This window comes from Podarcis vaucheri (assembly GCF_965113315.1).
Source record: "Podarcis vaucheri genome assembly, chromosome: 6".
Classification (NCBI taxonomy): domain Eukaryota; kingdom Metazoa; phylum Chordata; class Lepidosauria; order Squamata; family Lacertidae; genus Podarcis; species Podarcis vaucheri.
The window spans coordinates 78,638,981-78,665,978 of record NC_138764.1 but is presented as its reverse complement, the minus strand read 5'-3'; the positions used below and the strand labels follow the sequence as shown (position 1 = coordinate 78,665,978).

The 26,998-nt window shown below is 43.8% G+C and overlaps 2 protein-coding genes across 2 annotated transcripts in view; one reads left to right on the top strand and one right to left on the bottom strand.

The window, feature by feature from the left end:
- The window catches only part of PIGU (phosphatidylinositol glycan anchor biosynthesis class U), a 29,198-nt gene extending 14,303 nt beyond the window's left edge, over nt 1–14,895 (top strand). Inside the window, exons 7-12 of the mRNA XM_082226274.1 lie at nt 86–183; nt 987–1,141; nt 3,039–3,182; nt 6,265–6,389; nt 7,680–7,822; nt 13,247–14,895. Of these exons, the coding sequence (XP_082082400.1) occupies nt 86–183; nt 987–1,141; nt 3,039–3,182; nt 6,265–6,389; nt 7,680–7,822; nt 13,247–13,360 (779 nt within the window). The 3' untranslated portion in view covers nt 13,361–14,895. The remainder of the gene's footprint in view (nt 1–85; nt 184–986; nt 1,142–3,038; nt 3,183–6,264; nt 6,390–7,679; nt 7,823–13,246) is intronic.
- Nucleotides 14,896–20,460: 5,565 nt separating this feature from the next.
- MAP1LC3A (microtubule associated protein 1 light chain 3 alpha) overlaps nt 20,461–26,998 on the bottom strand; it is a 39,882-nt gene continuing 33,344 nt past the window's right edge. The window contains exons 3-4 of the mRNA XM_082226601.1: nt 22,415–22,521; nt 20,461–21,649 (exon numbers count right to left, since the gene is read on the bottom strand). Of these exons, the coding sequence (XP_082082727.1) occupies nt 21,487–21,649; nt 22,415–22,521 (270 nt within the window). The 3' untranslated portion in view covers nt 20,461–21,486. The remainder of the gene's footprint in view (nt 21,650–22,414; nt 22,522–26,998) is intronic.

Here is a 26,998-nt window from a genome sequence, read left to right as displayed (position 1 = left end):
GACCAAATGCTTTAGAAGTCCGTTTGAGTATGAAAAGTCTAGTTATTATTAGCTGTTGCAATTATTTTGTTTTCCTGTTTTGCAGGTAGTGCCTTGCTCAGTGCTGTATTTCTGGCCTTAGCAACATACCAGTCCCTGTATCCTCTCACCTTGTTTGCACCAGCCATTCTGTATTTATTGCAGGTAAACATTCTACAGGAGCAAAAGCTATGTTTTTAATACAGCTTCTCCTATCAACCATCAGCAAACAGAAAGAGCAGCAAACACAAACCAATAGATACCACAATGCCACCGGTTGCCAACAGTTTGCAAGACTTCCTTGGGGGCAGACGGCTCAAACTGGAAAGCAACCTGCAAGTTGTTTTCAGCTCGCCTTGGCTGAGACAGAGCACTCTTCCATTCCATCGTGGCCAATGTTACTGAGCAAATTGTGAAACACCAGGCATTTGCCTGTGCTGATCTAGCTAAAGTGGGGAGAGTTTTGATGACTGTCTTTTCTTCTAAGTCTAAGTCTAGCCTAAGACTAAGTCTAGGAAGGCCCTGCAGTTGGCAACAAGTCTCTTTCTTGCCCTTCTGTAGAAGATGACAAGCATCTGGCTTCTCTTTTTCTTGAGGGGAAGTCAATGGCCCCTCCCTCGAGGGAGTCAGATGCGGTTGGAATCTTTAATTGTTCATGTATATACACAGCCCTGTAAAACAGATTAAATGAGGTTGTCAGTCATAGGGCGCAGGATATTTTCCCAAGATTTGGGGATTGATAATAAAATTTTGCAAACCATTTTTTAGTGGTTTTTAGCCCATTGTTACCCTACCATTCCCAGATATTTAGGATTTTGCACTATTATTAAAATACAAGTGCCTTCTGTATTACAGGCGCTCTTCCATAAATATGAAAACCCTGATCTGGAAAAGGTGGGGGGTTTTTTTTTCATATTATGTTTCCATTTCAAAACACTTACTTTGTGATGTTGTTTCTCCCCCAATAGCGTCAGTTCATACCAGTGAAAATGAAAAGCAAAGGCTTCTGGCTTTACACCATGCAGTATGCAGCTCTGTATTTGGGAAGCCTGGTGGTGATTATTTGTCTCTCATTCTTCCTCCTCAACTCTTGGGATTTTATTCCGTCTGTGTATGGTTTCATGTAAGTAGAACTTGTACTGGATCTGTCCATCTATAAAACCACCATCCCCTTTAAGAACTTCTTATTCTACTTGTGAGTTCAGAACACAAAACAGTAGAACAATTAAAATACTGAATTAAGCCTCCTGTTGTTAAAAGATACGTATGTTTGTTCAATGTCATGTTAATTAGGGGTGATTCATTGCTGGGTGAATAGCGCAACTTTCGGAAGATGAACAGTTTGGAAGATGGTTTGGAAGATGCTTGATAAACAGGAGCTCAAGTAAATCAGTGTACAGTACTAATTATGTAGTGCTGTACTGGCATTTTAACTGAGGAGCATGCCATGATGTTTGGATAACAAGCATTCATAAGGCTGATATTTGTTATAATGAGGATCCTGTAAATTAAGAGAAGCTGTGTTCAAAGGCTCTTTAAGAGCAGTTGTGTGCTTCCCATAGACATCTGATTGGCCATGGAGAGAACAGAATAGTGGACTAGATCCAGAGGGATCATCTTATATTCTTAATTCAAGTAGTCACAATTCCTGGAGAAAGCCAATGTCTAAGAGGAGTTTAGATTATGTGTGGGCTCAATGTATTAAATGCTAACATGAAAGGAAAAGCAATAAACAATACCTGATGTTGCTCTGCTTGTTACATCCTTTAGGTAAGCATAGCTTCTGATACATAGCGCAGTCAGTAGGGCATGAGACACACAATTTCAGGGTCGTGGGTTTGAACCCCACATGAGCAAAAGGTTCCTGCATTGCAGGGGATTGGACTACATGACCCACGTGATCCCTTCCAACTCTGCAATTCTATGATTCTATAAGGAGCACTGCCTCAAAGGCACCAGTTCTTTGGACAGGTTATACAGAATGTGCTTGCACACAGTGGGAAGATGAGAAAACCCACAGCCTCCAGATATTCCAACCTGAAACGTTAGAAATGGAAAGACGTGGAACTAAATGTTTGTCCCGAGTGCATTGTGGTGTTGTTGTTTCTCAGAGTCATTATTGTTTACCTAACACAGGACAATGGTGTTCCTTGAATAAGCTGTTATGACCAATAGGTGTCACTGTTTTCCCACAGAAATAAATTTGCGGTTGAAATGGAACTGCAAATGCCATAGTGAAGATAATGGGGGAAAGCCTAGCTTTGGGTGGGTGGGGGAGGCAATGCTTTGTTTATTTTTTAAAAAATATATATAGATTGCTTTTCAAACCAAATTGTTCCCAAAACAGTTTGCAAATATATATACAAAAAGCTAAACCACAGTGCAGTGTTATAACTAGATGAAAAACCAGACCTTTTAAATAGTCCAAAGTACTGCTAAACCCAGCAGAAACTGACATGAGTGTGGCAAAAGAGAGAGAGAGAGAGAAAAATACAGACTAGCTGCTAAAAGCAGCAGTAAAAAGATTGATCTTTAAGGCCTGTTTAGAAAGGATGGAGCAAAAGGATGGAGGCTTCCTAACTTCATATAGAATTGAGTTCTAAATTGTGAGGCCACAGCCAAGAAGTCCCTGTTCCATGTGCACAACAGCCTATCTTTATAGGTGAGCACCTAAGTGGGGCATCTGAAGCAGATTTTAAGGCGGGGAACGAGGTCCTTTAAATATAAGCTGGGTCTCAAACTATTTAGGGCCTTAAATGTCATCACGAGCACTTTCAAACAGGCTCAGACACTGGTACAATACGGGTGTAATACGCTCCAGCTTCCCAGCCACAACCTGTGGGTGGACAGTTATATTTTGCACCAATTGAAGTTTCTGAACCATTTTTAAAGGCAGTCCCAGGTCTTTGTAATGTCTTTGTCTTTAACATGCTGTTTTTACTCTTAATTGTTCGTTGATCTACTGTTCTACTAAGCTGTATTTATACTCCCTGATTGTGACATTGTGCCATGCTTTCCAGCCTTTCCGTTCCAGACCTGACACCCAACGTCGGCCTCTTCTGGTACTTCTTTGCTGAAATGTTTGAGCACTTCAGCCTCTTTTTTGTGTGCGTCTTTCAGATCAACGTCTTCTTTTATACTATTCCCTTGTCGGTGAAACTAAAGTAAGTAGACTCTCTTACTCTTGCCTCTCTCTTTGTTGTTGCTGCTGCTGCTGCTTCCTCAGTTTCTGCTGGCCAGGAGTGTTAATTCTTAATGCTGCTGACAAAAGCTTTTGCTGTGCAAGGTGGTGTAAAACCATCACCAGGAGTGATCAGTGTTCTCTTCTGGAGGGACTCTTATTGCTCATTTTAGTTTGGCTAATCCTTGTTGAACATCACTATTATTCTTTTAGCTGAAGCTTGGTTTAACATAATGCTGTGCGTGTAAGAGAAAAATGTGCTGCATTCCGCATAGCTGGCTTCATGTTTCAGCCAGAATCTTCAACTGCTATCCATGGTTCTCACCTGGACCATGAAACCATAGCATGCTTACACAGCACATGCAATCCAATTCAAATGTGATGGAGCAAAGACACGTAAGTTTTTCTTACATGTCTGATGCCATTCTTACAATTGAGCCTTATTCGTTGTATAAAAGGGACTCTGCATATAACAGCAGAATTATTCAGTGTTGAGTTTGAGGTTTTAATGTAACTCCTTTATACCTCCTGAGGAATAATGGTGTAGTTAGGGTTGACAGTGCTGTGTAGCTCAAAATATGATCCCCTTCCCCTGGCAAATGCAAATTAAATAAAGTGACATAAACATTGCTTTGTATGCATTATTTATTTATATATTAGAAATGTTGTGTCTTTCAAATAATTTGGAGCTACAGAGGACGAAAAAGATACGGAAGTATAGTATATTTACATTTTGTATAGTTACAAAACTATACACAGGCTGTTTCATCATTTAACTTCATTTATTGTTATTATTTAGGTATCTGTATGCCTCTCAAGTGGGTGGTTTGCAATAAAAAAATTAAGATATTAAAATAAGACTTTCATAATAACAGTTCAATCTAAAAATCAGAGTAGTTATATTATGCTTAAGAGCCTAGACTGTTCAGAGTTGTTCAGCTCATAAATGTGCAACTTTGTCAATCTGTTTCATGCATCTTATGAAAGCATCTTGCTCGCAAAATAAGTAAGCTGTCTCTGAGGCGCTATCAAAGCATTGCCATGATGTGTATTGATTTGTTGACCATGGGTCAACAGAGGCAATTTGGTGGGACAGAGGGTGCATGTGGGGGCAGAAGGCAGAAACCCCACTGTGCAGGTGGAAGTCCTTATGCAGGGCTTCCGCTGATGGGACTCAGGTGAATGCTTCCCTCTGCAGCTATATTTTATCTGTATAAGTGCTGAAAATGAAAGCTATGAGATCAAACTTGAGAAATCACTATACATAGTTGTGCAAATCAGAACTTAAAGTCACTGTGTTTTTTTTTTTACTTGTCCTTGGAAGACCTGGGTTAAAATACCCTGGCCTCAGCCGTGAAATTAGCTTGGTAGCCTTGTTATCTCACAGGGTGGTTGTGAAGATATAATGCAACGATGCCTAGGAAATGCATAGAAGTCTAGAAGCCTCCATTATTAAGTAGCAGTCTTGGGAGATCCATTTTGTCCTTCTTGGTTGGAGTCATGCCACACTCTGCCTGTCCCATGTGCCTGCAAAGCTAAGAATAGCATGGAAGGGATTCATGTGACCCCATGTTGTGACTGCAGTGTGATGGCACAGTAGTCTCTCTCAGTTTGAAGGCACCGTCGTCTGCCCCTTTCACACCATGCTTTCACTTCCCAGCAACTGTGGTCAGTCTGACTTTGCCAAGATATTTCAATCTAGTTTAATATCTCCTTTCCTCATCAACTGTAGCCACAACACATACTATAGGCCCAGTCTCACATGAAGTTATTCTGAAAAGGGATGCGATTGCCATTCAGTTTGCAGGCATCATCTTTGCCCTGTCAAAGTCAGAAGGCAGCCATGCTTCTGCCTGCTTCTTGCACAAGACTCCCAGCGTGATGTATGGGAGGTAGAGCAATGGAGCCAGGCCATGAATCTTAGCGGGTGGCCTTGGGCAAGTCTCTCGGCCTAAGTTAGCTCACAGGTCACCCAGCTTGCAATTTATTGTGAGGATAAATCGGGACAGCTACAGTCACGCCACTCCTGAGTTCCTTGGTAAAAGATTTATTTTATTTTTCCATTTCCTCCAGAGAGCTCAAGGTGACATACGTGGCTCTCGTCCTCCCCATTTTATTCTCCCGACAACCCTGTAAAGTAGATAAGACCGTGAGAGTGGCTTTCAGTCAAAGTAGGGATAAGAAAATGTTCTGACAGGGCAAGGATTGCTCATTGTTCTATAGAATGTTCTCCTTCCTCTCTGTTCCCCTTAAATACGTTCCAGGGGTTCCTTCAACCCTCTGGAGAAGATTTGGGGATGGCACACAACGCTCATTGGTGGAGGAAAGGGAGGGGATCTGCCTTTGCACCAGCAGAAATCCTTGTGCAAATATGTGGAATACTGTTTAATGTCTAACCCAAGCTCACCCAGTGAGCTCCATGGCTGAGCAGGGATTTGAACCCTCATCTCCCAGGTCCTACTCGAAGACTTTAGCTGCTAAACCACATTGGTGTGGCTGTCAGAGCTTCGTGCATTGGAAGGGTACAGCATAAGAGTTTGCCCCTCTAGAGCTCAGACTGTATTGCTAGACTCTCAAGTTGTGGTCTTTCTGCACACATGCATTCTGCTGCCTCTGTCATTGTCTACACCCAATTCTGTCCACCATGTTTCCTTACGCTACCAAACCTGTACTCATGTTGAGTGCATATGATGTCATCTAATGAAATAATGGTGGCAATACGACAAAAACTCATAGCTAGAGTGTATATATCACAGGTGAGGCTAAACTATGTCTGAATGCTGGAAGAAGGGGGGGGGCAGATTTTGTATTTTAAATAATCCTGGTGGCATAAGGCTAGGCTCCATCCTGACATGGCAGATTTCCCCAGGCAAAGAGCTTTGATGCAGGGAGTGTTCAAACATTTGATTTCTGCCCCAGTGTGAAATGGTGCTATCCCTGCCTAAAGGTTTTAATTTTGCTGTTAGAAGGCCAGCTGTTTACACTGATGGAACAGGAGCCTCTACCGTTCCTGCAGCATCTACACCATCCAGTTATTTACAGCCTTTTCTGTTTCTCCCCTCTAGGGAGCACCCCATCTTCTTCATGTTTGTTCAACTTGCCATAATTTCCATCTTCAAGTCCTACCCAACTGTGGGAGACATTGCCCTTTACATGGCCTTCCTTCCACTCTGGAGCCACCTGTATCAGTGTAAGTTATTTTGCATTTTACTCTTTCCCCTCCTCCATCCCTAATCCGGTCTTTTTTGCCCACCTTGGAAAAGCCATTAGTGACTGCCGTTCCTTGTTGGAAAGCGAGCGTAAGGTAGCATTTAAAACGACAGAGGAATGATTCAGCCAAAGTTCTAAGACCTTTTGATTTCAGTAGGAGGGAACCAAGCCCATGCTTATCTTTCCCAGTGAGATCAGTGGAATTCAAAAGTGATTCGTTTGTGCTGATCTAAAATTGGACCGGAGTGTGTATGTGTGTGTTGCAGCTCAGAGCTCTGGCATTTCATCACTCTGGTTGTTCAGCTGCAGCTTGCAATTGACACTTGCTCTTCTTCTTTCTCCCTCCCTGTATGTGTGCAGACTGAGAATAAATCATTCTTCAAGATGGCTTTAATTGCCTGCTGTGATGACGTTGACAAATTCTAGTGATCCAGCCTCCTTTCACAACAGGAAGCATTTGTTTTTCTTCCTGCAGTGACTTGCTTGGGGGCAGGTTTTGTAATCTCAATCGTTCAGCTGTGGCTGACTGTATTTTGGATTAAGAATTTAACCTGATTCTTGTTTAGTTCACTTCTGAGTTCAGCCTCGATATGCAAGCAATTTTGGTAGGATCAAGTATCATGAAATCTAATTAGTTTCATCAGAATGCATAAAAAGAATTTCCCAAACCTCCCCCCCTCCCCAGTTTTACTTTAAAAATGTTTAAACTGGTTTTGTCAGTGAATCACCTTGGGATTTTTTTTTTTTTTTTTGTTAAAAGGCGCTATGTCAGAAGCAAGTAAGTAAATTGAAATGCTTCACCAACAACCAATATTAGTTATGAGAATTGTCTTGTGCTGGCATGACTAGTATGTCTGAAAAGTAAAAAAGGAAATGCTCTACAAAAGCTATACAAAATGTTTCATTGTATTTTAAGACAGGAAAAGTTTGGTCCAAATTTAGCTTTCCATTCAGTCCCCATCTTTATTTATCTTCCAGTGTTATTGCTTAGACTTTTTGTATGTTGCACCTGCTCAGATAAAAAATGTGGAAGCGTTGGGGTGGTGGCATTGGGAAATGAGTGCAGAATAAGCCTGTCAAAGCTTTCATGTGACACAGGAATTGTAGTTAATTATTTATTCTAACTAGAGGGATTTCTATAGCAGCTGTCTCTGGAACAACCCTCTAAATTAGTATCTGCCACCCCATTGTAGTTGGTATGGTAGAATGCCAAGGACTCATTAGGATAGCAGCTAACCACTTTTAATGACGCCTCTGCTTTTTGTTGCAGTCCTCCGGAATGTCTTCATCCTTTCCTGTGTGCTCATTGTTTGCTCCCTGCTCTTCCCGGTTTTATGGCATCTCTGGATTTACGCAGGAAGTGCCAACTCAAATTTTTATTACGCCATCACTTTGACGTTCAACGTAGGACAGGTTAGTAAAACAAGGTGGTGGGTGATGTTTAAGTAGCCCTCTTTTAAGTTCCTTGTAACAGATTTTGTAATGGACACAGAAATCAAATATCATAGGAATCTTGGCATTACAGCAATAGGCTAGAAAATGTGTGCACGCACATGTGTGTGTGCGCACGCGCATGTGTAATATCTAGTGAAATCTCCAGAGTCAGAGGGGGATGTGTAAGATTTCATTGTTAAGTTGCCTCACACAGTTCCATGCCTGTCCCATGGGCCGGAGCTTAGTTGGAGAATATCTCCTTTGTATACAGAAGGTCCCAGATTCAAATCTCGGCATCTCCAGGTAAAGTCTGGAGGGACACCTGTCTTAAATCCTCAAGAGTTGCTGCCTGGGCCAGTTTTGACAATACTGAGCTAAGTGGACCGATGGTCTGTCTCAGCATGAAGCTACTTCCTAAATTCCTATATAATGAATGCCTGGAATAAATTTAATAATAATATAGTCAGATATGCTCAGTTTTCATAATTTATTCATGTTTTCTTGGTGCATATTTTATGTTTAGTAAAGACAGGGCTGCCTAGCTAGCATCTTATCTTTGAAAAGCAATTTGTCAAAATGTGTTCATGTTGTGTGTTTTGTCCTGCATTTCCTGTCTCTCTTTTGGTCCCAGATCTATACGGCATAAGAACAAAAACGGGGAAGTGTAACTGCAGGATTTTGTTATCTGAATGCTATTCTTGTACATTCTGACTTGGGGCATGGCAGCTTAGAAAAGCAGTTGCTTTCCCTTGTTATAGGTGGATTTTTCGATTTGGCTTGCTAGCTCCCTGGACCCAGCTGCTCTTATCTGGCTCACCACATTTCACTGTGCAGCCAGGAGTGTTCTACTATTACTAAATGTTGGGTCACCAGGAATGGGAAGGGGCACCGCAGCAATCTTGCAATTGCTTTAGATCTCCTTTTTGCTGTATTGCTCACTGTGCTGGAGTGTTCTGTATCAGAGGTTCCGAATTTCCTTTGCATTAAGCAGATTTTGCTGTGAACTAGTAGGGAGCGGGGAATTACAGATGTGACTGTGGGCCTCCCATGATTTGTGCATCCTTGCATGGTATGTAAGCTCATGCCAAAAGGGTGTCACATAGTCGTCTTTTGTTCTCCTTGTGCTGAGTACATCAAGGTAATAATCCATTTCAGTGGAGACTTTGGCTTCTAGACTAGGTCTCCTGTTACTCCATCTGTCTACTTTAATTGTATATTTCATCATTTGAAGCAACGCCCCTCTCCAAATTTCATCGTTGCATCTATTTCTGTTCCAACAAAAACAATAAAATTTCTCCCTGTTGCTGATCTCCTGTTAGCTTCAAGATAATTTCTTGCAGAACAGTTTGGTTTGATTTTTCTCCTGAAAGGTATTAAATGCTCATTTTAATATTAAAAGGGACATATAGTTGCTTTGCCAGTCTCTGGGGTTGGCAAATTGGTCATTTGCACTGAGCATTCTTCTAACTTGGGCTTGCTTAGAAAGAAAAAAGCTGATATATTAAAGAAATTAGAATAAAAACTGTTGTGAGTGTTTGGTACAAAGGCAGAGGAGATCATTAGAAATATATCACTTTCAGGAACCTCACTGGAGAGCAATAGGCCCTGTGATATTTATCCAAACTACAGCTTTAAAGATATGGGTTAATTAGTGAAACAACAGTTTTTCTGCCCTAACTGATATGTTATATACATATCACAGATTGTTATATACATACTCTCATCAACCTAGTTATCTGATTAATTAAATTTATGGTAATTGAACTGCATATTGTGTGCATGAATCTTGTCAATACCAGTATTTAGTGAATGTGTGGGACTTACTGTCTGATAACTTTTACACTAGAATTTCTAACTTGAAAAGACAAAAATGGCTGTGTTCCTCCATCCCTAAACTGCCTATGACATAGGCTTAGAAATAGCAAGATTGCAACGCAGAGTGAATTCAGTGTATACTTGTCCACTTTTTACTAGCTTTGTGATGTCTTTTTTAAAGCATTTATTGTCTTTGTAACCGACTTGGTCTCCAGTGGTTCTTGCTTTAGATGCAAGAGGTTCTGGGTTTGAATGCCACATGGGACCTTGAATTGGAAAAAAGAGGGTCTGAACTTTTAGAATTTGGAGAGGGGCCATAGAGCACATACATTGCACACTAAAGGATCCCTGGAATCTTCGTTTGTGTTGGGAAAGGCTCCTACTTTAAACCCTGGAGAACTGTTGCCAGTCTGTGCCTATGCTACTAAGCTATAAGACAGCTTCCTATGGTCATTGCAAATATAGCTAGCGGGTTTCTTAACAAATTAAAACAGAAGTGCTCTGAGGACCAGTATGAGCCTGCAGGCTGGACAGAAGTATTTGGGAAGCTGTGCATTCCCAAATCCAATTGCAAGAGTCATAGTTTGTTTCTGCCGTTCCGCATCTCCTCTAGCAGCCTGAGCCTAGATATGCTTCTGCAGTTCAGTGGGGTTATTTTCCAAGGAAAGTGTACCTTGGATTTCAGCCTAAGCTGCAGTCCTTCACTTTGTCCAGTATGTCTAAGGCAGGGTTTCCCAAACTTGGGTCTCCAGCTGTTTTTGGACTACAATTCCCATCATCCCTGACCACTTGTACTGCTAACTATCAACCTCCCATCAACCTCTGGGGATCAGTATTGACCACTTTGGGAAACCTTGATGTACACAGAAGGCTCCAGGTTTCCATGCAGAAGGTCCAGGTTCTCTAGGTAGCGCTGGGAGAGTTCGCAGCACAAAACCCTGAAATGCCGCCATCGGTCTGTGGAAACAGCACTAAAGTAGATGCTCTGATTCGGGATAAGGTAGTTTCCTATGAAGATTTTTGTGAGCCTTCAGCTGCAGTCTGGAGTTGTGCAGTCCACTCTGGTTTATCATCTCATCTGCTGTTTGTGTAAACTAGTTCAGAGTGTTAGGTTTCGAAGTTCAAATCCCCATTCAGAGTCACTCCATACTGTATGTGACACTGTTTGACCGATGACTACTTTAGCCCTTCACCGCTTGTCCCTAAGTTTCTGGGAATCCACATCTCCTCTTCATCTTTTGAGTTTAACCATGGAAGACCTGCAGTATATAAATATGGAGTGACTTACAGCTGGATATAGTTAGGTCAGGGATGGGAGCCTATGGCTCCCATCAGCCCCAGCAGCATGACCTCTGTTTAGCGTATTTTTCGCTCTATAGGACGCACTTTTTCCCCTCCAAAAATTAAGGGGAAATGTGTGTGCGTCCTATGGAGCGAATGCAGGCTCCTTAGCTTCAGCGATAGCAACGTGAAGCCTCCGAAGCTGAAGCCTGGAGAGCTGTCCGAAGCCTGTGGAGTGCAGCGGGAACTCGCACTGCGCTCCAAAGGCTTTTGGTTCCTTTTGCTGAAGCCGGAAGAGCAAGACTCTCCTGGCTTCAGCAGAGAGGGAGAGCTGCGCAGCGCCCCTTCAGCGAAGCGGGAGGAGAAATGGGAGGGGCTCCGTTTCTTCTGCCGCTTCGCTGAAGGGGCGCTGAGCAGAGAGGGGGAGAATTTTTCCCCCCTGTTCTCCCCCTCCTATGGTCCGGTGCATCCTATAAAGCGAAAAATACGGTATGTTTAAAAGTGTGCCTTGGAAATTGCAAGCTTTTTAGGTTCCCTTGGTTTCTTTTGCTTGAGTAGATGGTTTTCCGCACAGATGGTTACTTTCAGTCTCCTTCATGCAGAGTGACAGGTGTGCTGTCTTTTTGAATATTAATTGCAAGAGGAAGAATTGGGTCAAAATGAAATGCTCCAGGGGTCAGGTGCACAGCACACTGGAAGCCATGAAAACATTTGCTGCTGTGTTGGAGAAAGATAAGGTGCCTATGTTTTGAACGCAAATAAGTGTGGGGGACACAGTTCTGTTCTGTCCACTCCCCAAGCTCTCAGCCTTCATGCTTCTTTTGCTGGGGGTGGACAGTAGCAGCCAACTGTAGCAGAAAGGGTTAGTGAAAAGGATGCTGATAAATTTTTATATTTTTTTAAAAATGCTGGGATATGTTGGCTGAATGCATACGTGGTTTCTATTAGACCTTGCACTCTCACAAACTAGGATGCGACAATATATTTATTCATAGAATGATAGAGTTGGAAGGGACCCAAGGGTTATCTAGTCCAACTCCCTGCAATGCAAGAATCTCAGCTAAAGCATCCATGACAGATGACCATCCAATCTCTGCTTAAAAACCTCCAAGGAAATAGAGTCCACCACCTCTTGTGGGAGTCTGTTTCACTGTCACACAGCTCTTACTGTCAGAGAGTTTTTCCGAATGTTTAGTCGGAATCTCTTTTCTTGCAACTTGAAGCCATCGGTTTGAGTCCTACCCTCCAGAACAGGAGAAAACAAGCATGTGACAGCCCTTTAGATATTTGAAGATGTCTATCATATCTCCTCTCAGTCTCCTCTTTTCCAGGCTAAACATGCCCAACTCTTTCAAGTGCTCCTGGTAAGGCTTAGTTTCCAGACCTTGATCATCTTGGTTGCCCTCTTCCACACATGTTCCAGCTTGTCAACATCCTCCTTAAACTGTGGTGCCCAGAATTGGATACAGTATTCCAGGTGTAGTCTGACCAAGGCAGAATAGAGTGGTACTATTACTTCCCTTGATCTGGACGCTATACTTCTGTTGATGCAGCCTAGAATAGCATTAGCCTTTTTTTGCTGCTGCATCACACTGTTGACTCTTGTTAAGCTTGTGGTCCACCAAGACCCCTAAATCCTTTTCACATGTACTGCCAGTAAGCCAGGTATCCCCCATCCTATATTTGTGCATCTGGTTCTTCCTGCCTAAGTGCAGAACCTTACATTTCTCCCTGTTGAAATTCATTTTGTTAGCTTGCGCCCAGTTCTCCAGTCTGTTAAGGTCATTTTGAATTCCCCCAGCTACACTTTGATATGTCACGGAGTTCTAAAAAGAAAAGGCATTTAAGGAGGATTGTTTATAGTGCTTCTTCTGAAGAAATTAATCTTCCTAGGAAATCAGGACGTTATGTAGTCTACAGGTCAGGAGTTGCTGGTCTCTTTCAGCCTGAGCGTTGCATTGGTTGTTAGCCACAGCATCTGTGGCAGCTCTTCTCAGAACAGATTGAGCATTCCAGAATAAAATTGTTAACATAATGCAGCATTGTTGGGTTTTTCCTTACTGCTTCAACACACAATCTGGCTATTCTTGAGTAGCTTTAGCACCCTTTTGTTACTGGTAATGTTTTTATGGTTTAAAAGCCTTACTGCTATGCAGGTTGGCTTGTGTCTACAATAGTTCAGTAAATATAAACCAAATAAACATTGATAGTGTAAAGTACAGCATGTCTTGGTCTGGAAGTGCAGCCATTTTGTTCCGAATGAATCAGGTGTCACTCCTGCATGTTTTTTCTTCTCTTCCCCTGCAGATCTTGCTCATCTCAGACTATTTCTACGCCTTCCTGCAGAGGGAGTACTACCTCACTCACGGAATCTACTTAATTCGAAAAGACAGGACAGACCCCATGCTGGTTCTCAAATAAAGTTGGCATCTGATGCGACTGCGGGAACAGACAACGGATGATACTTGGGGAGGGGTGGGGAGATACCTTTTTTTGCGTATGGTGAACGGGCTCCTGTTTGGGGAATAACCCATTCAGTGCTGGTACAAAGCGTGATGCAGAGAGCATGCGAACAGGTTGAACAGCCCACCTGGGTGGCCCACAGCCGCATCAGAATCTTCTTGTCATCGCTGCGAATGCCACTCATCAGTTCTGGATAATTCCTCGGGACTTGATGAAATGCATTTGAACTGACACCAAGGAGGGGTCTTGCATCCAGGCAAGTGTCAAGGCCATGGGTGGTTTTTATTATTATTATTATTTCTTGGGGAAACTCCTGGGAATTTTCTCCTTGAGGAAAGGAATAACTTCAGCAAGTGTTTATTTGGTTCCTCTTGCTGCTCTGCTTCCATTGCTTGAATTGGCAGCTCATCTGCCTGATGTACAGGGATCCTTGCGCCCTCGGGAGAGAATGGGCAGCTACTCTTGGACACTTATTCTCCTTGCACTGATACTGGAAACTGGGAGGCCCCAAGTATTCTGTGTGCAGTTTTGTGCTCTGGACAAATGGTCAGTTTGATGTGCGTCAGAGTGGAGCTGCCCAGTGGAACAAGCCTGGGAGACATGGAGATTTGCATTCTGCTGCATGTAACCCAAGAATTCAGAGGACGTCTGGCGGAATCACCAGGTGGATCAAACTTGTTCACTTTTCTTTAACGGGGAAACACTATGTACATGCAAACGAATTATTCACATGCAGTCTTAGGAAAATGAAAATTAAGAGTTACAGGAATCCCAAAGTGAATGCATGTTGACCAGAGAGGTCATGGTTGGGCTACATAATCCATTCAGCTTTTAAGAGTCATAGGAAAATGATTCTTCCAAGCTCTTCCCAACCTAAGATTTGAGGCCAGAAAGCACAAAAGTGGGAGCACTGTTAATGGAATGTTTGGGCCCAACAGTAGTTATAACCATTACATATTCTACCCAAAGTGTTACTGTTTTAGTAGGAGAAGCAGTAAATTGTGACTGTATTAGAAAAGCAGCTATGCAAAAATGGCCACCCTATCCCACCCCCTTTTAATGCTTGTGTGTTCAGTTGCTTCACTTCCCTTCAGTAACCAAGAGACAGGTATTTTTGTTTGGAGATGGCTGCTATTTTTAACTCTTCTAACCCAGCACAGCTACGGCTAGTTTCTTTCTCTGACATTTTAATTTTACCAATGGTGTGGTTCCCTCACCGGGTAGCCAAACGAGACCCAGCCAAACTCCTAAAGCCCAGAAGAGGCCCAGTGACAAAACCACTCCACCTTTATAACTATAAGCAGAAGAGATCAATTTCAGGCCCACTGAATCTGCAATTTAATGTTCCCTCTGTCATTTTTTATTTTTTTTTTATTTTTTTTTTTTGCAAAGTTGCTCTACAGGCTATAGCTTCCTTTCTCTTACAGTGTATTAAAGCAATCTTTCAGAAGGGATTTTTTAAAAATAAAAATAAAAAAGCTTGCCTTATTAAATTGCACTTTTAGTGATTTTCTAGAACAGGGCTGGGGAAGTTCAGACCCAGGGGCCTTCTTGGAATGCGCCTTTGAATTCTCATGAGCAAGAGGTATTGTCTGGATGGAAGAGAGAGGTGTGTGAATCTACCCTACCTTACAAAGGCAAAATTTATATTCATTGCTCTGTCCACTTTTTGCCTATGGCCCCACCCACCATAAGATGTGGCCCCCGAAGGTTGCCAAGAAAGGAATGTGACCTCTGGCTGAAAAGGGTCCTCCACCCTTAATCTAGAAGACCTCCATAACAGAGTGACTTTTACCTAGGCAGGGCTTCCAGGACATAACCTTGTCTCAAAGAAGTGCATGGAGACTATGGTACTTGAGTTGTGAGTTTTGAAGGGCTTTCCGAGGAAGACTCTTTCAGCTCAACTGTACAGGTGGGTTGGGGGCACAGTGTAACTCAAGCAATATTCCGACGACATTTCCACTCCTGACTTCTGTGTGCTCCCTGTACCACCTGTTGGATCTGGTCTTGTTCTCTCTCTTTCAGGGTTCATCTGAATTTAGGGCAGATAATATTTTGGGTTTGTCCGTCAGATGGCAGGGGGTGTCAGCACAAAGTGATTCCTGATGCTTTCGAGGAGAGCCTTACAGTGGCAGCAGGGAAAGCTTGTTACCTTTATTTCCCCCTTTTTGTCTCCCCCTACACACCTTAAAATAAAATAAAAAAGCCACCAACTCTCAGCAGCTTGGACAGGATGACAAGGAGCTCTTACCTTCCTTCTTGAAAAGATGTAAGCAAAGGTGGATGTATGGGGACCATGACTGGTGCGGTCGCACTGGGTGCAGATTGCCACCAGGGGCACAGCAACTATGATTGACAACGGAGTGTGAGAGGTGAAGGGGCGCCGAATTTTGGCATCGCACAGGCTGCCACTGAAATTTGAGACCCCAAGATCCGCCATTGATGCAAGCGTGTATGATGAGCACTTCTAAAAGCTGAAAGCGGTCAGATGCTCCCTCACCCCACCACTGCCCTTGTGCCTCCTAAATGACCACCTCCCAATATGCCACCAGTAAACAAGGTGATGAATTGAAGGTTGGCTGTTTCAGGGCCCCACCACCCTTATGTTCATGCTAACTGCATGTGTATAGACTCAGTGCATGCACCCAGGTTGGGGTGCAGGATCCTGTACCGGGATCCAGCTCATCCCCCACTTTCTTGCATGCACTTCCACTCCATGCAACCTGACCAAGGTTCAGAAAATTCTGACGAAAAATGGCAGTCATAGCGGTTTAAACACCGTGCATTGTGAGGCAGGCATCTTATATTTGCAACCGTTTTTGTGTCTTACCAAGGCATTTTATAAATGTATGCTATTGGCCGCTCGTGTGAAAAGATTCAAGGGTATTGCAAGGATGTAGCTTTTTCTGGTTTGGATAAAATTGGGGGATTTTAGATTCCTATTTTAATCAGCCATTTACTGAGGGCATGTTTTGCAACACGACACTCTTGGGTAGATTGATGCCTCCCTGGTTGAGCCTGTTTCCCAAAAGAAATATATCAGTTTTCAGCACTCAACAGCAGCGGAAGACAATAGACGGGGGGGAGGGAGCCTCTGTGAGTGTTGCATGTGTTTATGAAGTACTGCTGCATCTGTTTGATGTGCTAGTGTGTGTGTGTGTGTGTGTGTGTGTGTGTGTGTAAGTGTAACAGAGAGGCTGAGAGGACACATTCAAACCATGCATTTATCATAGTCTCTGGTTTTGTAGTCTCTGGCTTGGCTCACCGTAGTGCTCTTCTCAAGGCATGATCACCTGTCTGCGAGAACAGTGGACTACAATACAGGGTTGTCGTAAGCCAGGCATTACTAAACTTGGCCCTCCAGCTGTTTTGGGACTACAATTCCCATCATCCCTGACCACTGGTCCTGTTAGCTAGGGATGATGGGAGTTGTAGTCCCAAAACAGCTGGAGGGCCAAGTTTGACCATGCCTGTGTAAGCCATTCTGCCTCAGCGTTACCATCATCCTTTGGGAGCAGTATGGGAATCGCAAGAACGAATGACACTGTATGCCTAGTCTACTTTTTGAAACAAAGGTCAAAAATAATAAAATATAGGGATAGTGATAAAGATGGCCCACCTTACAGGGTTTGGCATAAAGGTTGCTAGGATATGTGACATGCTTTAACCAACATAAAAGTGAAGCATAAAGACTATTATAGAGCTGTGGTTAAATGCTGTCGTTTGTTTAAAACATCTGGTTCTGCCCAGCTGTTGAACATCCCCGATTGTGACTGATGCTTCAGAATGTCGCAGTCCACTGGACAAAATGGATGTCCTTCATTTGAGACAACGCAGTCCAAAGGTATCACTTATTTAGGGGGAAAAGCATAAGCTGGCAGAGCAGTCTGAGCCATGTGTCAGCATTACCTGATAGCTTTTGGCTTTCAAAATGGCTGTCTTGTCAGAAGACTTGAGCCCTTGGTTGCAAACGGGAAAACTGATCAATTGACAGAAAGATTACCTTGGTCAGCAATACAGTTAATTTCCCTCTCAGCTGGTCTGCCCCTTTCACTTATGGGCATTTTGAGGACCCATGCTGTCTTTGTAAACTGGAGAATGACTGGTGCATTATTCTATTTAGGACTGAGAGTGGAATGATGGTCTAATGGTATTTATATTATTTGCAGTACATGAGAGATAATTGGAAGCTGGCATTGGAAGTGTGCACGTGTAATGGTTAGTCGAGAGCGTCTCTAGTCCGTCCTTACCCAAGGGCTATTAAAACCTTTTAGCTAAATGTAATTAATGTAACATAATATTTCCCCCTGCTTTAGCTCGGCGGTGTCCTGATTCTAGAGTTTCTCTCCCCATCCCCCTCGTTTTCATCCTCTTAAATCCTAATCTGGGCTGGCATGCAGAAGCCCTGGAGCTGCAGCATCTTGGCACTGAGCGGTTGCCATGGCATCAGCCATTTTGTTTCCCATGTGAACCACGTAGAATAATTTGAGGCTTGCGCTTGTCCTTCTCCAATGCAGGTGGCCATTTTTGCAGAGGGTCAATAACTTGCTAGCCTGTGACAGGGAAATAAAAAAGCAAAGGCTGCACACATACCCCCCAAGAAGTGAAAAAGGAGGTTGTTTAGGGGGAGAGGAAAAGAGAAAGAGAAACAGGTGTGTTAGAACGAGAGGAAGAGGCAAGTCAAGAAGCAGGAGAATGTTTGGTATGGATTTGGTACAGAATTATAGGGCAAGTTTTAGACCCAACCTACGTCATCGGACCTGTTGCTTACCAACGCGGATCATAGCCAACACATGCAATGAAAGATGGATGGCAAGCAGCTGTCAATCTTCCTTTTAGAGCATCTTACTATTGCTGATCTCATGGAGGGATCTTTGATGAGCTTCCAAAAAACCCTAGGGTTTCTCACACCGCAGTTTGTGAATGGCAGGAGTTGAATCTGGACCTGGATTCCTAATGACTACTAGCACGCCATCCCAAATTAGTTTGGGTCCATAAGCTGTGGACAGGTCAAACTCAGGCTTCCCAAGCGGGGCAAGGGCTATGAGGAGTAGCAATGTACTGAACTGGGATGACTTTTAACAGGGAAGGGTTTGTTCTAATAACGAGATTGCTTTCCTACACATGGAAGGATCTGTACAGCAGACTGTCAAGCTATAAAAGCTATACGGCATGAATAAATTGGGTGCCAGCAGCCATGGGGAAGTGGCTTCTGCCTGCACCGAGGAGGATGAAAGTGTTGCTGAGCTATTTTCTCACAGTACGGAAGGCATGGTTGCACAAAGCGGGGGGGGGGGGGGGAGCTGGTGTGTTCAGAGGCTCCCATCCAGATAGGAACTACATTGCTTCCCTGTACGACTGGTACTATCCAATTCGGTTCCAAGATTTTAATTGTAAACCTGTTGCTGGTCGGCATGCTGCTCGCAGCAGTTTTTCTTGTGGGCGTGATGTATTTTGTGAATCTGCTCAAGGAAAGACGTTGGCATTTGGCAGCAAATTCAGTCTTAACTTTCGTAAGCATATTTCTAACTTTTATGGCTGCAAACGTAGGCTTTAAAGGGCATTTGCAATTGCGGGTGAATTCTAAAAAGCCAGGAGGAGTTCGGGGGGGGGGGCTCTCTGCCTTACTCACTGGTCCTATGAGAAGCAAAAGTAGAATAAATGGTGCAAATTGACAATTTGCATCACTTATACTGATAATTTATTATTTATACCCCGCTCATCTGGCTGGGTTTCCCCAGCCACTCTGGGCGGCTTCCAACAAAATATTTAAAATACAATAAAACATCAAACATTAAAAACTTCCCTAAACAGGGCTGCCTTCAGATGTTTTCTAAAAGTCAGGTAGTTGTTTATTTCCTTGACATCTAATGGGAGGGTGTTCCACAAGGTGGGCGCCACTACTGAGAAGGCCCTCATGGTGTTGAGACCTTTGAGCCTATGCAGAATGTACAGTTACGCTGTCAACATCAGTTAGAGCATGTAGCCTGGCTTCTCATAGATCTCCCAATAGCAGCAACTGTGAACTTGAAGGCAAGTTTCAAAGATACAGGAAGCATATGTGACACAAGACCTCATAGGTCTCATGTATCACACTGCTCATGAGAAGATCTCCTTTGGGAGCTTTCTATATTTACAGGACCAATGCCTAACTTAGCACGACCAAGTCTGTTGCTGTATTTCTCTTCCTTTAAGAGACCTAAAGTTCAGCTTTTCCCCTTTGCCTCTTCTGTGTGGTCTTACTGGTACCTGCGCAGAATGGCACGGTTCTTCCCACTTTCTGCTTTGCTCATGTGGCAAAAGGAATGAAATTACTAGTGGCACCAAACGGCTCGATTTCATTTTTTGTGCGTGCGGCCCTTTCTGAGCACCTGAAAGGGCTAATAGTCGAAAGAGGTTTACAGTAGCCAGTGAGCCTCATGCCTCCCCATCACTGCAGTAGAGCTCAAGAACAAGAACTACATTACAGCTTGGTTCCTTGGGGTAGTGAGGAAGTCCTCCAGGCACCTATGAGTCTCAACCAGCAAGGCTAAGGGCAAGGGACATTGGGAGTTATAGTCACAGAGGTTCCCAATCCCTAGACAGTAACAAGGGAACAGGCCTAATACGCCCAGAAGCCACCTTCTGGTTTACTAAAAAAAAACCAAAAAACCCAGTGGTTCCATTAGCTAAATACATTCTCTAGGGCTGCAGTGTGTAGATGTGCAATTCTCTTCCCGGGGCTAGAAAGGGGTTAGTTTAATCTCCCACTTGCTAGTAACACTGAATTACTGTGTCACGATATGATGCACATCTAAACACTGTGTCACTGACATGAAAAGTTTGGAAAGCTCTGCTCCAGGGCTACACCATTGCACAGAGGTTTGTGCACATGTTCCATTTACAACTTCATTTACACTGCACAACTAGGTTCAGCATTTCCGTGGAAGTTTGTGGCACAAGGACACAAGCAGAGAACAGGCATGCTGTCACGACTCCTCGTCACCAGCTTTCAGTCTGACTGTATAGGACGTCTCAGATTTGGGGTAGGTGAAATCTACTGCTCTGACAACAAGACACAATTTTAACTTATCTTTATTTATATAGTTATTTGTATAGATTCAACTGGGTGGGGAGTTTTTCCTGTCATACACACACGTTTTTGGTATCATAAATTTAAAAAAGAGAGGAAAAAAGCAATATAAATCAGTACATTCCTTGAGTGAATGGTCTGCTTGCCACAATGGGACAAAGAAAATTAGAAAAAAAGGAAAAGAAACTCATGCATGCAAGAAAGGAGAGGGGCTGGCTTTAAAAAACGAAACAAAAACAATCCTAAAAAGGCAAGTATAAATATTGACAGAGACACAGCACAGGGTACGGCAGATCTGTGAAAATTAAGCTAATTCCACGCTCACCTCTACTACGTTTTAAAGTGCAAAGAAGCTTGGGCTTGGTTTGTTTGTTTTTCAAAATCTACATAATACAAGCAAATTATATTCCCCCGTCGTGCTTACAAAATAAAACAAATCTAAGAGATATACATTATACACAGTCCTGTAGAAGACCCTACATCTACTCTGTAGCACCAAGAATTGATATGCAAGTAATTAAAAACGCAAGAGCAGTGGTAGTTATTTGTTTTTGTTTGTTTGCCATCAGATTTCTGGCCCTTTAATAAAAGTTCAGCGGATAAGCCCCTCCCCTTGCTGTAGCGGTGGCGTTTTCCTTTCTCCGCCTGCCACAAGCTCCATCAATTTGGCATTGGACTAAGAAAAAAGGACATGATGACAACAGAGACAGAAAAGGAGACAGAGAAAGCGCACGCAGTGGGGAAGGAAGGGGGGCGCAACAAGTGTTCCACACGGGGGGTCAAGGGCAAGGAAGTAGAGACTTGTGGGTCACGCAATCATACACACACAGAACTAGCTTGGTCTGTTGCACTGCAAAGGTGGAGGCACACCAGTTGCTTTTTGTGCTGCTCCCGAGCCACAGCCCTCTGTCTGCACTGGTGTGCCAAGGGGGGGGGGGCAGGGGGAGTGTTGGGGAGGCAGGGATGTCAACGCAACAGTTTGTGGAGTCAGTCCTCTGGTGCAGACAGGCGCTCAGTAGCCAAAGGTCTCCTGCGAGGCGTAGACCATGTAGAGGAAGCCATCTTCGTCCTTCTCTTGCTCATAGATCTCAGAGATCGGGGTGGAAACGCTCACCATGCTGTGCTGGTTCACCAACAGGAAGAAGGCCTGGGTGGGATTCAGCTGCAGCCGGCGACTGGTGGAGAGGGGCAGAAGGAAGTTCAGGATTAATCAATTTATTCCATTTCTGTGCCGCCCTTCGCCTGAGGGTCACAGGGCAGTTTACAGTAGAACAACACAAAAACACACAAACCAAAATAATAACATACCCGAGCACACAGTTAAAGGGCCATAGGTTGTTTACCGCATTTTTCGCCCTATAGGACGCACCGGCCCATAGGACGCACCTAATTTTTTTGGGGGGGGGGGAATTTATTTTCCCCCCAGGCGCGGGGCTGGGACGGGGGAAGCCCGAGCTTTCCCCGACCCCAGCCCCCAGAACATGCAGCTCTCCGCAAGCCGTGGGAGCCCAGCGCCAGGCTAGCAGACAGACCTGCACAGTGGAATCCAATTCACTTATTTGTTCAGACCCAAAGATGCCACAAATAGCTCCAAAGAGAGAGATGGCATCTTTTGGTGGCAAACCTGGTCGGCATCTGGAGTGCCTGCAGATCTGATGATGGTCTAGATTCAGGGAAATATCCTTTCTGCTTCCCCCAAGCAGCAGCACTACCTGCTGTGCCTTCAGCTCCTTAAGTCAGTGCATGATGAGAAGCCATGCTGCACCCTTTGCAGCTGCCTCATCACCCTTCTAATTCATAGAAGAGGACTGCCCTATCCCCATGTCCTACTTTAGGAAGCTAGTTAGAAGGACAAGCTGTTCCCATGCCAAAAAAAATAACCCTTGATTTGCACTCTCAGGAGCAGATCACAGCTGGCTGCTTTGAGGCCTTTCACTTACCGGATTATTTTTACCAATTCACTCATGTTGACATGGTCAGGGACTAGGAATTTGGTCTTATCCAGCACAGGCAGCTGCTTCTCCCCCTTGTATCTTTCAATAATGACCTGATGAGAGAGAAATGGGCGCAGTCAGGTTTCTTCTTATCCAGATCTATCACGGCAGCCCTTAAGGAGACAGCCTTTCAAACAGCAAACAAACCCAAGGATGTGAAGATAATTAAAAATCAAGAACCAAACCACATCAAAGCTTTTCCCAATTGGCACCTTGAAGTCAGGAGTGGCTTCTGTCTGGTTTTACAAGAACCCCTTTTGAAAGCTGTACTGTAATCAACAAATTGAATGCTGACTCCACATTCGGTCTTGCTCCTCTCTCCTTCAGATTGCTTGCGCCCACCTTCTTAAAACTTATTTTAAATGATAGCCTGAACATTCAGTCATTAGTATGTTTGTCCCATATCTTATTTGTAAAAGCAGACAAATGAAAAGTTAAAAAGAAAATGATTTCCATGATCTTGAACGAAAGCCAGCATTTTTTTAAAAAAGTGTTTTATTGGCTCGTTCACTGCTCAAATTATATGTGCCTGTCCACAGCCTTAGCATCAGTGAGAATTCAGTAGGCCCACATCCCCTTTGGTGTTGTGTACAACACAAAATGTATGCCAGTGCTCACAAACAGGAGAATCTTCTGAATCAATAAAGGCAACAAGATGGTGCAACAGCCACTCGGCAGTGAAACACAGAGATGACACAGCTCTGTGGCATGATGATGGTGGTGACGACAATTTATTTATTTATTTATTTATTTATTTATTTATACATACATACATACATACATACATACATACATACATACATACATACCCCTGCCCATCTGGCTGTGTTTCCCCAGCCACTCTGGGTGACTTCCAACAAAATATTAAAGTACAATAGTCCTTCAGATATTAAAAGCTTCCCTAAAGCTTTTGATGATGACATGGAAGGACCACCAAGTTGATATTTAAAAGGCAAATGTGAAGGTGCTGGCAGTAAGCAGCCACCTCAGATCTGCTGAGTCTCCATCTTTTCCCCTCCCAAATCTCAGATTTTGAAATGCGCCCACTGGTTCAACCCCTGGACAGAAGCAATCCTTTTAAGCATCAATATTTGCTAGTGTCACAAACTCAAAGCCACACAACTGCCATTTTTTTAAAATACAGTGGTACCTTGGGTTACAGATGCTTCAGGTTACAGACTCCGCTAACCCAGAAATAGTACCTCGGGTTAAGAACTTTGCTTTAGGATGAAAACAGAAATCACACAGCAGTGGCGTGGCATTACCAGGAGGCCCCCATTAGCTAAAGTGGTACTTCGGGTTGAGAACAGCTGCAGGTTAAGAATGGACTTCCAGAATGAATTACCGTAAGTTCTTAACCTGAAGTACCACTGTACTATGAAATAAAAGGTATCCCTGATGGGGCTTTACAGAGGGGCAGGGCTGCTTCATTCACAGACCTGCCATGCAGGGAAGCCAAAGCAAAAGATGGAGGGGCAAGCAGACCACAATGCCAGCCTGGAGTTGGCACAGATTGGGCTCAATACCATTTAACAGCAGCAGCGGGGCTGGCTTCAGAACTAACAGATCCTGCCCTTTTTCTGGAAAGCCCTGATTTGGAGGGTTTTGCTGGCTGCCACTGGCATGGATCCCACCAGCTGCCCTTCTGCTCACTCTGCAGGTGAGGGATGGATGCCGCTCACTCCATCACCACCCCAGTGCAACGGGGCTTGGATTGTCCTTGGAGGGAAAAACCAGATAGCTGGGCAAGATGAAGTTAACAGTGGTGCCCTTGGCATGCTCATAATAAAGGCAGGCCTGAGTGCCCATCTTTCAAGGGCCATTTCTAGCTACTGGCAATAGTGGTAGACTGCCTTTGTAGGCCTGTTAGTTAATAGCCACTGAAAGACTTTTCTCTGTGAATTGATCTAATTTGCTCCTTTGCAGGGTAAAGCCATCTGTAAGAACAGCCACCACAACATCCTGGAGCTGCGCAACCCTGTTAATTGCATGCAATTTTGAAAAGAAAAGTTTTCTTTTATCTGCCCGGAACCTGCTGCCAATCACTTTTGCTGGATAATTCTACGCCACAAGACCAGTTTTAGTGTACGGAGTGACATGTTCGTCTAGTCAGCTCTAGACAAAAGCAATTGTGGGCCAGAGAAAGGGAACAACTGCCAGGCAATGTGGGAATCACATCTGCTCTGCGTATCTTGGGATATGAATTATTCAACCACTGTGCCCGTACATGAAGTGTGTCTCTTATTAGATAGGAAGCAGCCAGAGAATAGGCCAAAGAGTAAATGCAAGCAGGCAGTGTGCACTGTACCCAGCACAGAGTGGTAGTCACAAACAGAGGCTTTAGCAGACATGCAGTAGTGGTTGTAATATTGGCTTCCTACTGAATCAGTTGTAGAGCACATGCAATGCATGCAGAATGTGCCAGGTTCCATGACAATTTCCAGGCAAGACAGGGAAAGACGAAACCCACTGGCAGTCAGAGTGGGCAACAGTGACAATGCTAAATGGGTCAGTGGTCTGACTCTATATGAAGCAGCTTCTGACCCAGAGGCATCTACTCACTGAAGGTACCAGTCTCAGTCTGCTTATCTAGGAAGGCACATGGCTGCAGACTTGCCCCAGAAGTAGAAAAGCGTGGCATCTGCACTCAACTCATGGACATCAGGGCAAGAGTGGTGTCTGGGCAGGCCCTGTGGCGTTGCCCTGCTCCTGCTCCCGTGTATGTGTGAGAGTCCTCTATGTGAATAACACATGAAGAGGAGTAGAATGTGAAACAAAGGATGATAACCATGTCAGAATGATGGTGGGGTTGTGGAGTCAACATGTTCTATTTATCTTATGTTAAGAAAAAGCTCGGGCCTCCAATTGACAGCTAGAGTATCAGAGAAAAGGGGTTAAGCCTAACTGTTCCTTGGATATACTAGCTTTTCCCATGCAGAAGAGTACTCAATCATTATATACCCTATATACACACACACACACCTAAAAAGCTTTTATCCAAACTGAAAACATAGTTCAACTCTAAGCAGTAAGTGGATTTTGTTTTTCACCTACATGTACGGTATACGCCAGTGTACTGGAAGAAGCAAGGATCACAAGTGTCAAAGCAATGATTCTTCAACATCAGCTTCAATTGACTGGTCATGTTGTGCAGATCCCCGATTATCGTCTTCCAAAGCATCTACTCTATTCCGAACTTAAAAATGGAAAGCGTAATGCTGGTGGTCAACAAAAGAGGTTTAGAGACTCTCTCAAGGCAAATCTTTAAAAATGTAGTATAAACACCGACTGGCCTGCGAGCACTCCAGTCGCAGAACAGCCTTTACCAAAGGGGTCATGGACTTTGAAGACACTCGGACTCAGGATGAAAGGGAGAAGAGGAAGGCATGTTTGGCAAACCCTCACCGTGATCAACTCCCACCTGGAAACCTACGTCCCCACTGGGGAAGGACATGTGGATCCAGAATTGGCCTCCACAGTCACTTACGGATTCAAATGTTAAGACCGTGTTCATGGAAGATAACTCAGCTACGAGTGATCACCAAAGAAGAAGATTATGCATCCATCATACATATACATATACCTTGGGTTGAAGTAGCTTCAGGATGAATATTTTTGGGTTGCGCTCTGTGGCGACCCGGAAGTAATGGAGCGCGTTACTTCTGGGTTTCGCCACACACACATGCGCAGACACTCAAAATGACGTCACACACATGCGTGGAAGCAGTGAATTGTGACCCGCGCCCGCACAGACGCGAGTTGTGTTTGCTTCAGGATGCGAACGGGGCTCTGGAACAGATCCCGTTCACATCCAGAGGTACCACTGTACATATATGTGCATTTGTATGTATGTGAGATACATATGTGTATATCCTCCTGCCTCTCATAACCAAATAAACTGCTCGCTAATCTTGTTATTCTCACAGTCCTTACTTGCATATTCTTGTGATCACTGAAATCTAATGTGCCAACCCTGCCTGCATTTATCTATTTACAAACTGAGCTGAGCAGAACCTGCTGCCAGGAGTATGCCCCCCACCCCACCACAAAAGAAATGTCTTCTGAGGTTTCTGACAATCCTCTGGAGCAGATGTGGAAGGGGTTCATGTGGAAAGTACCACTGTGCAAGCAGCAGTCCTTGTGCTAAATACAACCCAGTATGCATCTGAATGAATACCAGTTACTGGGGGACATTAATGGCACAGGGTGGGTGTTGCTGCATTCATGTGGGCTTCCCATAGGCATCTGGTTTTTGTTTCATCAACCTCTTTTGGGGAATTAATTTGATTCAGTGTTGGCCATATGTTCTGTATTTTATGATGTTTTGGTGCTTGTATAGTACACTTCCATGGTATTTTTCTCAGGCGTTGGCAGCTTAGAAATACTCGTATAAATGAATAAAAATCTGGCTGGTTAATATTAGAGAAGAATGCTAGATTGGATGGGCCTCTGGTCTGCTACAGCTTCTTAACATCATTTCATTTACAGACCCGAGAAGCTATATAGGTACATAATGGGGAAGGCCCTGAT